We start from the raw sequence: 10880 nt of genomic DNA, 5'->3' as shown, positions 1-10880 counted from the left end.
AGACGGTGAAGCCGATGGTACGAGGGTCTTCGAAGATCTCGTAGTCATTTCCACCCTAAACAGTCAACACATATGATTAATAAATAGGCATAAACACATTACATTATATATATATATATTATATATATATACAGAGACATTCAATCATGTACCAATGAAGTTTCATTGCCGAAAAAGTAGATGGCGTCCAGTCCTTCCTGCTCCAGGACTTCCAGACAGAGGCGTTTGTCCCAGCCCTCTGGGAAGATGTCGAAACTGATCAAACCCCCTGCAGACAATGACAAAACCCTCAATTAAGAGGACATTTATGAAAAGACGGTTGATTCATTTACAACTGGTGTAACCTTGAGCATCAAGTTTTATGGCTGTAGTGTTTTTCCAAGTCAAAGGTTTGGAGATAGTGTTCAGAAGAGGTGTAGTGAAAGATGTTTGATACCTCTAACCGGCTCTCATCCCATACATTATAACACTGTCCTAACACATGCCAGCCAATATGAGGCCAGCAAACCGGAACATGTAATTTAATAACAGGTACAGCGTTCTTTTGTTGGTTAAATAATAAATGTAGGCTTGCTTCTCTGATAGTTAACCCTGTAAAGCCTATTACATAAAAAAAAAAAAAAAAAACTAAAAAAACTAAAGTAAATTTAACCATTTTTTAACCTTTAAACAAAAAAAAAATACAACAATAATAAAAATTCCATATGTTTTTGTTAAATATCATATTTGATCCATCAAGCTTTCATGGCTCACATAGTATAATATAGTGTGAAAACAGGGGAAAGAAACGAAATGAGCAACATTGTGCAGTTTGGTGCAGATTGCTTATATTTATGTGGCAAAAAGTAAGATGAATTCTGATGCTTGTACTGTAAATCAATAAGATCTTTATAACAGAATACGGACTGTGAGATGCATTTAGATGCGACCACAAAGCCTTTTGACATAGTGAATAAATAAATGCCCAAACTTTTTTTCTAACAAAATCAAATTTATATCAAGCACACATCAAGGTCAGCTCAGTAGCGTTTGGGTCCTACAGCAAGGGTTGTTAATGATTATGTGCTTAATGTGATGAATTAAAGGCTGTAATTTCATTGAATATCTGGTTTTTGTGCTGCTGGTTTTATCGGGGAAACCGGTATATTTCTATGTTCCAAAAGCACCACCTGCTGGCAGAGAATGAATGTTCATTTTTAATAAGCTTGTCTTCTGTTTTTTTCAGACCAATGTGAAAATTAACCCTCAATCTTTATGCAGGAAACACAGATGTAAATGTTTAAAAAAGTTGTCAAATATTAAAAATGCTAATTAATTCTCTGCCAGGCAGGTGGTGCTTTTGGAACCAAAGAAATATATTCAGTTTCCAACAGGAACAGCAGTACAAAAACCATCCAGCAGCAGACTTTGAAATGTGCAGCGTTCATATTCAATGAATTACAGCCTTTAATCATAGTGGATAGGCCAGAAGATAACAGTGTAAAAAATGTAAACAATTAAGTTAGTAGTATGTTATTTAATTAACATAATAAATGATTGATAATAATTGTTTAAATTAATATAAATGACACTTTTGCTTCCATTTTTCTTAAAAACACATTTTAAAGGCTGAAATGTGAAGTTAATACTTTTATAAAACTTTGTTTTTGTGAAAACCTTGATGATCATATTTGACACTGATTTTTTCTATATATATATATATATATATAAAAAAGATGTCTGGATAATAAAATAAAGTTGCGGCCTTATGTCTCATTGGGGATGAAGAGGATTAAGAAAGTAAGTTTTTTTAGTCCAGTAAGTGTTCATCTGGAAATATTACGATCAGTATCTTATGTATCAATAATTATTCTTACGTTTGCCTTATAAAAATCAGTAAAGCTTTCACAACAAAACGACACAGGAACCACAAGCTGAGGGTGGATATTTGCACATTTATACTAAAAGACATTTTACTAGCTAAAGAAAAAGTCAAAACTATCAATCAGATGACAATATATAATGTGCAACAGGTTTTTCAGCAAAGGATTGATTTCGAGGCCTTGGACACAGGAGGTTTTATAGGGTTAATCTGTCATTTAGTGAATGAACCCTTCCAGAGGTTTTAAAGCCTCAGCTCAGCAGTGAAACAGAGTTAAATGAGTTTACAAGCCCTGAAGCTCATTCTTACAGTAATGACCCGTTTTGTGTGTGAGACGCTCCGTCTTCAGAGACGTGAACTGTGTGACTGTTTGTCCTCAGAGAGATTAAGAAACACTGCAGGCTGAAATCAGTCGTTAAAAATTAATTATCGTCCCACACACCCTCAACTCACACAGACACTCATCAGTGTCCCTCCACTGGACTGCATTCCTGCACTGACTCAATGGTTGCTCAAGCAACAGCCAATCAGAGGGCTTGATCGCCTCACACCCCTGGCCCCTCCCCCTCCGACTGTCCATCACACAGAAAAGAAAAACACAAAGCCAGGCTGAGAGAAACTGAGCTACACATTACAGGCAAAACTGCTGAAGATGGACTCCAGACGTCAAAGCTAACGCACGACCGTGCGTGTGTGTGTGTGTGTGTGTGTGTGTACATATGAATCAAACGCAAACAGGTTGTTGAGTAAATATTTCTCTCACAGGTCACTGGTCTGTCAACACACACCAGTGCATCCGTTAGCGCTCGCTAATCACCTTTAACCCAGATAGCGCGCGTGCGTGTGTGTGTCTTATGTGCTGTGCAGGTAAAAACAGCTCAGTTTCAGCACAGATCAGTTGCTTCAGATCATCAGAGAGCTGGTGATGTCATTTCCTGCTCACCTCTGGTAAACCGCAGGCCTTTTCCAGCAAACTCCTTCTGCAGAGCCGCCACAAACTTCTCTCGTATCTTCTCTCTCTGCGGGACAGGACAGTTTGCATTGAAGTTTTGGGTTGGTTTTAATGTGCGTTTAGATTCATTAGTGCTTTAAATGAAAACCATCACTTCAGGAACACAGATCATCCAATGACAACGCTCCAACTTGCTTAACTCTGGATGTAAATACACATTTCACTGGCAAATTGTTTGACTGTGTTTCATCGCTCTTGAAATGCTAATGTGAGGGTGTTTCTAATGCCGCGTCTATGGGAAGGACGGTAAATTTGACATTGTTTTCTCTTCTGATTGCCATTATCACTTCCTTTAAGTTGTGAAAACACTATGGTGGAGTTTTTCTTTTGTATTTAGAGCTATGGGAATGCAAACAATATATTTGTGGTACTCTCCCATTCACTTCTCTTGCACTTGAAGTTATGACATCTTCCGCTGCTGAGAAACATGGAAAAAAGGCCCATTATGGGAAAACTAAAGCTCTTGTAAACAGAGTACCTTGTCAATTTCAGAGAACTCGATCCGCTCTTCTAGCGTGCAGCTGCGTCCGATGGGTGAGATGTTGATCATGCCGTTACGAAACTCAATGAACGTCCCTCTGAGAGAGAGAGAGAGAGATGTGGTTGGTTATTAAATGTGGTATTCTGAATTGTGAGGACATTACAGGCGACCATCTCTGGAGTGTTTGTTACCGTTTCTTGGGTAGTTTGATGAGCCCCATGTAGCTGAGACAGAAGTTGATGAGATCCTGCAGTAACTCCTCGCCCAGATGATTCTGAATGGCCTGAGAAAGAGATTTAAAACATTAGACACTTTTTAGAGTCTTCCAATCAAAGTTCTAAAAAGAATTCCAGTTTGGTAACAGCACCGTTAAAGAACTTCTATCATATTTGAAACATGCAAGACTTTTTTTTTTCCTCAGGATCTACAGACACACAAAATCAATCACCTGTTTGGAGATGAGTTTGCCGTCTTTATATTGTACGGTTCCATTTTCTGCAAAGACGTAGTCAAACTTGTGTATGACTGCAGAGAGAAAGAACAAAACAACAGAATGAGACGCAATCAAAGTGCTGGAAACACATCTGCTCTGGTGAACAGCTTATCATCAGCCTGGTGACCTTTACCTGTATTACACAACACACACATACTGATGTAAACAAGCTCATTTACACACTCAGAGCTTCACTGCTCTTTCTGATTCATTCAACATCACACCTGTTTATTTTGTTTTTGTTATTTTTGACTGGATAACTTTATAATTTATGGCAACAAATAGCGGTCATTGTTGCAACAACACATCTAGTTCGAGTGAGAATGCAGTTGCATTCGGTGCTAAAGTGTCCTGTTCTCAGTCTGATTCAATCATGATTTCTTGGTTTATCTAATCAGATCTGCACAATTCAATACCAGTATGCCACATGCTACACTGATAATCATCAAACACGGATGAAACTAGAAACTGATCGATAAAAGAAAAGTCAAACACAGAGTTGAAACAGAAATTAACAACCACAGTTAAGACCGAATCTTGCCAATTAACATTTGCATTTTACATTTTGTAGATGCTTTTTCCTCAAAGCAATAACTTCTGAGATGTTTCTCACACCCTAGTAATCTCACGTGTCTGCTCTCTTGTTTTTCTGTTTTAAAAATCTGTCTTTTATCTATCTTTTACTTTGGTCAGCTGTGGTAGTGACATCTTCTGGTGTTGATTTCACAACCGTTCATCCTTGGTCTCAAATTTAATCAATTGGTTTCTACTGGGGGAATTTTGGATATTGGTTGTTGTGCCAATGTTTGAGTTGACTCAGAGATCCAGTCAAACCAGTTCCTGCTTTATCTCATGCAACATCCAAAACACATTAAACACATGCTTGACTAATGATCCTATGCCTCGAGACGGGCTACTGGCTTCTGTGATGAAGTGTCCATCCTCTAACCTTCATCTCCTTCTCCGAGCTGTTCTGCGATTTTGGAATAATCTGAGCCGCCCACCACACCGATCTTCACCTTCTTTCTCAAGGCCTGGAAGAAATCATCCAGCTCAGGGTCGATCTTCTGCAGACACACAAACAGTATCACATCACTGGAGGGTTTCTGATGTGACCTGTGGCTTCAATGCCACTCAAACTGATTTATGAGTCCATTGAACAGTGACATCCATCTGTTCAACAGGTTTCAGAGGATTCTTGTGTCCAATAGTCTAAATTGGCTAAAGAGTAACATTGTCTAGTCTCATAAAACATCATGTTTGCAGCTCTGTCAGTGATTAAAACAGACTAATGCATTACCGTTCACGTCCATACCAACATGATGTTCCCTTTGTGAATTGATGTAATAGTGATACAAACGGCACCGTTTGGCGTTTTCCGGGTTTAAAACTTGATCGCTATCGCATCTTGGTGTGAATGGGCTTTTATCGTTGTAAAACGGTATTACTGTGTATGTGTCTGTCTTAACACATGCCTGTTACATTTCCCCAAATCATCCCCTAACCATCGTTGTATGGGACACTGGCTTCTGTATAGGCTACGTGCAGAACGTGTGTTCCATATTATACAAACACACACTCGTACACTAATAACACACACACACACTCACGAGACATGCTTCACACACACATCAGCGCTGCAGAAAGAAACATTGCTACATGGGATCAAGATGTCAATCTCATCAGAAAAGAGTGGACGCATCATTTATAACCCTTTAACTCTTATGCATAAGCTTATTATCTCTTACATGTAATGTTATCTCAAAGCTATCTTGTGGATAAAAGAGGTTTCTAAATAAAGTATAAATGTACCTCTCTCGGGGGTGTCAGCGTTCCGTCCACATCAAACAAGCACAACACATTTCGACCTCCGGCTACACGAGACTTTCTATCCATTTCTTCTTGTCGAGCAGTTGAAGTAGACATAAAAGACAATTAAATATATATACAAATCAGACTCTAAATGATTTAAGATGAGTTAATGCATAAGGATATAAACAGACTCTAGTCTTGAAACCGATAGATAAAGACATGAATACTGACGAGTGTTGTTTACTATGATTACAGTCTTTACTGCGGGCTACATGATCACTGCTGAGTGTGAATGAATCCACACATGTGCTTCTCTCTGCCTGGGGAGGGGCCTGCCTCAGCCAATCAAATCCGTGGAGTCTGGTCACGTGCTTGAAGGGGGCGTAACGAGCACGGTTAAACTCGGAGATAACTCTCACCTACTTATTACAGCTGAGAATAACAATAACATTAACAACTGAGGCAGCATTCCGGGAAATAACAATACAAGATCAATAAGGTATTTTCAGCTAGCATAAATGTAATGAGGGAATGAACGGTGGGGGAATTGTTGGGCTTTTTGGTTCTAGGGGCAGAGTGAAACAGTCAACATTCACATCAACCTATATACATTTAGACAGAGAGAGAAAGAGAAATAAACATAGTTTACAGTTTTTCTGAATACCTAAAACGCATTTCTTGATACCCTAACAAATTTTCTCAAAACCTTCAACACAAACCCAAATCTGCAAATTAAGTTCACAAAACCCCTGACTCTTCAGGCAAAATCAAACAATCGCTTCAAAACCTGTAGTCAAAATCAAACAAAGCTTTCAAATCATACACATAGCCTATAACTAAGTCACTAATATATGCTCTACAGATCTTTCATTACACACTAGGCTACTTCAGAAAATGGAGAACACAGTGTCCTGATATAATGTTATAATGCTTCAAACACTGACCATTAAAATTGTCATTCAAACTCAGAGAAAGATGGTGAATTGAAGTTTCTGAGGTCCATGAAAGAGGACACAGATTCTGTGACCTAGCCATGTTTATTGAGAAGCAAGTTAATATACCAACTGACCCCATATTTGGCAATATAATTGCTCAACTATTCAAAATGCCACTAAAACTAAATCTGCATTCAAATAGCGGCAATCCAGAGTCTTCTAGATGCAGTTCTGACACCTGTGTGTCTATGGAAAAGACACAAACTCAAAACATACTAACCATTTGCCTTTTCTGTGAAAAGGAACATTTGGTAGATGTCCTCAGTTCAAAAGAAAGATGCACAAAGATAAGATCCAGTTTATAAAGGAAAAGGCAATATGTTTTAGATGTCTAGTCCAAGGACACGTGAGTAAAACCTTTAATAATACCTGTAAAGTCTGCAGTCAAAAAATAAAAAATAAAAAAATAAAAGCCATCCAACAGTACTCCACATAGGAAAAGTGTAAAATGGGACTACTATTGGAGTGCCTCATTCTAATCATGACAAACAATCCATTTCTTCCCATGCTTGTGGCCACATTGGGGCCGGTGAGGAAGAAAGTGTATCAATTGTGAAAATGAAGATTAAGGTGAACAAAGGAAAAAAAATTAGTGCAAACGAATGCATTTCCCTGACAGTTCTTTCACATTTTGCACCACAGACCTCATGAATCAGCTTGGTATGACTGGAAAACAAGACCGATATTTAGTTGCAAACGATGAATCTAGAAAAGATGATGGTCAGTAATGTGGTGTCTGGTTTGGAGGTGAGTGCATTATATGAGAACAACATCATGGCCTTTCCAGATGTATACACACAAACCTCCATGCCCTGTCAACATCCCTACCCAGGGTGAAGTATCCAAATTGCTTTACTTAAAGGGAGTTTTACATGTTTTCCCACCGTAGAAGCAGATATTGGCCTGTTAAGTGGAACTATTGCCTCTAAATGATTAGAACCCTATGAAATAATCAACAGCCAGGGAGATGGGCTATATGCTGTGAAAATTATTTTGGGTAGTTAACAGCCCATTCAGAGGAAGAGACGATCCATGCATAACAGTCAATGTCAACAGTATATCACTGGTCAATTTGCATGACTTAATCATTGCCCAACAATTAAGAAATCGCAGAACATCGCCCAGAGGTTCTAAAAAGAAAGTTCAAAAGAGATCCTGTTCTTCACAACTTTATTTCTGAAGTTATTAATAAAAGGGTTTGGTGAAAGCGTGCCTAGAGAACAACTGCAAGGAAAAGAAGGTAACATTTGGTACATACCCCATCATGGGGTATCCCACTTAAAGAAGAAAAAAGTTAAGAGTAGTTTTTTACTGTGGAGCAACTTTCTTACTGAGTTACTCCAAGGTCCAGACCTCTTGAATGGACTCTCAGGAGTGCTCATGAAACTTCAATAGTGAGCGACATTGAAGCAATGTAAAGATGGCAGAAGAACATGTTGGCTTCATGAGGTTTCTGTGGTGGCCAGGAGGTGATGTAAGTCTCACTCTGTTAGATTTCCGTACAATCGTTCACAGTTTTAGATCTGTATCCTCTTCCAGCCGTGCAAGCTTGCTCTCAGAAGAACTGATGAGGACAATAGACAACACTTCAGGTCTAAAGTAATTGACACAATCCTGTCTAACCTTTATGTTGATGACTGTCTGATGTCCGTACCCACAGAAGAAGAAGGGATATCCAGGAAGTAACGGCTGCTTGTCAAAGAGGATGTTTCCACCTAGATAAATTAAACTAGTTATCTAGCATCCCACAGTCTGGCCATGCTAATGAGGTAGAATTAGCACTAGGAGTTCAGTGGTGCGTGGAAGATGGTAATTTCACATTTGATGTCACTAATAAGCCACAGGCACATACCAGAAGAGGTATGCTGTCTAAAGTGTTTTATTTTTAGGACCCTTTAGGGTTCCTTGCTCCTTTCATCTTACCTGCCAAGCTACTATTACAAGACCTGTGCAGAGGGAATGTCAGATGGGATGAAGAGATACCTCAGTCTTTAAGTGATAAATAACAACCTTCAAGGTGTTTAAAGCCATGTAGAGGTATGCAACTTCATCACTTAGCTGATGCTAGCGAGCTAGCCAATGGTTCTGAGACCCGAAAATGAAAGGAATGCAGTACACGTCATCTTTCTGATGGGAAAGTCTGGCCCCCTTAAAGAAAATCACATTTTCTATGCAGAAGTTCTAGCCACAAAGGGGGACAAAGTTCTCAGTGTTGTATGCAGGCGAAACAGACCCAAAGCAGGAGATCAAAAGATGGCCGATCTACCACCAGAAAGGTTTGTTCCTGATTTACCCCCTTTTACTAACAAGGGTGTTGAAACTCTATGGGGTATTGTTCACATGTATGATGTATGACATCCAGAGTTGTACATCTAGAAGTTGGTCATTCACTTGACACTGACTCTTGCATTCAAGTCATCAGACGCTTCATCTGTAAGAGACCAAGTGAGACATATGAGTCTTGACTTCATCGTCATAGTGAAATAAGCAATAAGGGTTAACTGAGGAACTACATGCGCTATATGGTGAAGTAGAAGTCCCAAACCAGTCTCCTAGAGAAGCCTGTAACTAAGATATGTTTATAACTGGAGAATACTGAATGATGCCCTACTCTCTCCAGTATCAATAAAAAAAAGATAAGTATTTAATTAATTCTACTTCTAATGTTAATTTAATTATATTGATTTCATTAAGGCTCTTTTTAATAAATGCTGATAATTGTTTTGAGATATGCCAAATACAATTAGCCGGTTTTGTAGGAGCCATTTATAGGTTTGGCCGTATTGTAGTAATTTTACCCTTCTTACTTGTGTGTTTTCTGGAGTCTGTGTGCGTCCTTTACAGGACAAACCATAAGATGCATTAAAGAGCATTTAATTTATTTCGTGTAAATGATGTGTTGCAGTTGTGCTTAACTTTTAGTTTCTTGTGTTCAGGGTTTTGCATCACAAGTTCATCACAGATCAAATTGTGTCTTGGTGAGTGGAAATGATTAGAGTTTTGCAAAAAAAAGAGTGCATAAGGCCTGCAGACTACCTGCAGACTTGTTTAAGGTTTTGCAAAAAAATAAAATAAAAAACGTTTATGTGACAAACTGGTTTAGGCTGTTGAGAATTTATTTCAGAGAATTGGGTTTAATGTCTTCGCTGTAAATAAAAAGTTAAAGTATATAGTACATAAAAAGAGTAAAAAAAAAAGATTTTGGTTTTGGTTTCGCACCTGCACACACACACGCATATATTGCTGGGCATTTTCAGGTAAGAGGTTCACTTCAATAGAGAAACTACAGTGAGCTGTAGTAACTATACTTACAGCGCCACCTGCTGAACGATACTCGGTATTACACAGATACTAACACGAGCTTTAAATAACAAACAAAGCATTTGTGTGTGATAATTTCTCTTGAATTCTAAATGGGATTGAATCTATTGATGGAAAAGTGTTGTTCACAAAAGAGGAAACATTGTAAGCTATTTCAGTGTTTTGGCGTTCGCTCACAGAACTGTTGTGACTGGAATAATATGAAATGGGAGGAAAAACAGTTCAGTTCTTCTTCGAGCAAAACAAATTGTTTCTAAGTGGACCGTAAAGGTTAAGCGAGCGAAACAGCCTATTTCCCATCATTCTCATGATTTAAATAGCTTACCTAAACGACAACTGTGTCTATGGTCTCAGTCTGACAGAAGTGCCTCAGAGCAGAGTTAGACTAAAGGCCGGTTCAGCATCAGCACCTGACCGAGCAAACGACTCCCTGGAGCGGAATCAGTCACGAAATCACTGGAAACGACTAACGGCCGTCAGGCTCGACTACACCTCACCGTGCTGCTCATATGAGAGATCACCGTTAGTCAGACAAGCACAGAAGAGGAAGAGAAGTGTAACGTGTGCCCTGCATTTAAAAGGGAACCTATACTTCTGTCTCTGACTGAATATGATTGTTCGTGTCTGATCCCAGACAGCAAGCAGTTTCGGCCCAGATCTGGCCCACATTTGCCCCGCATGGATTTCAAGTGGGCCAGATGTGGGCCGGTTCTGGGCCGAAACTGCTTGCTGTCCATCAGGCCAGATGCTTTCTAGACAAATGCAATTGCGCTCCTCTTGATTTTAAGTATTTTGTTTCTCTAAAATGTGAGAAGTGTCATGAATCACACAGAGCATCATGAATATAATCCAGGGCTGTCAAGGCCATCATCAGATTTTCAATCCATTTGTGATCGAATCTGAAG

At 39.0% G+C, this 10880-nt stretch overlaps 1 protein-coding gene across 1 annotated transcript in view; it reads right to left on the bottom strand.

Annotated features, from left to right (window-relative positions):
• LOC113067569 (phosphomannomutase 1-like) overlaps positions 1-5976 on the bottom strand; it is an 11464-nt gene extending 5488 nt beyond the window's left edge. The window contains exons 1-9 of the mRNA XM_026239938.1: positions 5891-5976; positions 5660-5745; positions 4797-4914; positions 3803-3879; positions 3546-3637; positions 3352-3451; positions 2805-2880; positions 153-268; positions 5-55 (exon numbers count right to left, since the gene is read on the bottom strand). Of these exons, the coding sequence (XP_026095723.1) occupies positions 5-55; positions 153-268; positions 2805-2880; positions 3352-3451; positions 3546-3637; positions 3803-3879; positions 4797-4914; positions 5660-5743 (714 nt within the window). The 5' untranslated portion in view covers positions 5744-5745; positions 5891-5976. The remainder of the gene's footprint in view (positions 1-4; positions 56-152; positions 269-2804; positions 2881-3351; positions 3452-3545; positions 3638-3802; positions 3880-4796; positions 4915-5659; positions 5746-5890) is intronic.
• Between the last annotated feature and the right edge of the window lie 4904 nt (positions 5977-10880).

The sequence above is a fragment of the Carassius auratus genome, linkage group LG28B (genome assembly GCF_003368295.1).
Source record: "Carassius auratus strain Wakin linkage group LG28B, ASM336829v1, whole genome shotgun sequence".
NCBI lineage: Eukaryota > Metazoa > Chordata > Actinopteri > Cypriniformes > Cyprinidae > Carassius > Carassius auratus.
The sequence above is the reverse complement of the archived record's forward strand: the minus strand, read 5'-3'. Positions and strand labels throughout refer to the sequence as shown.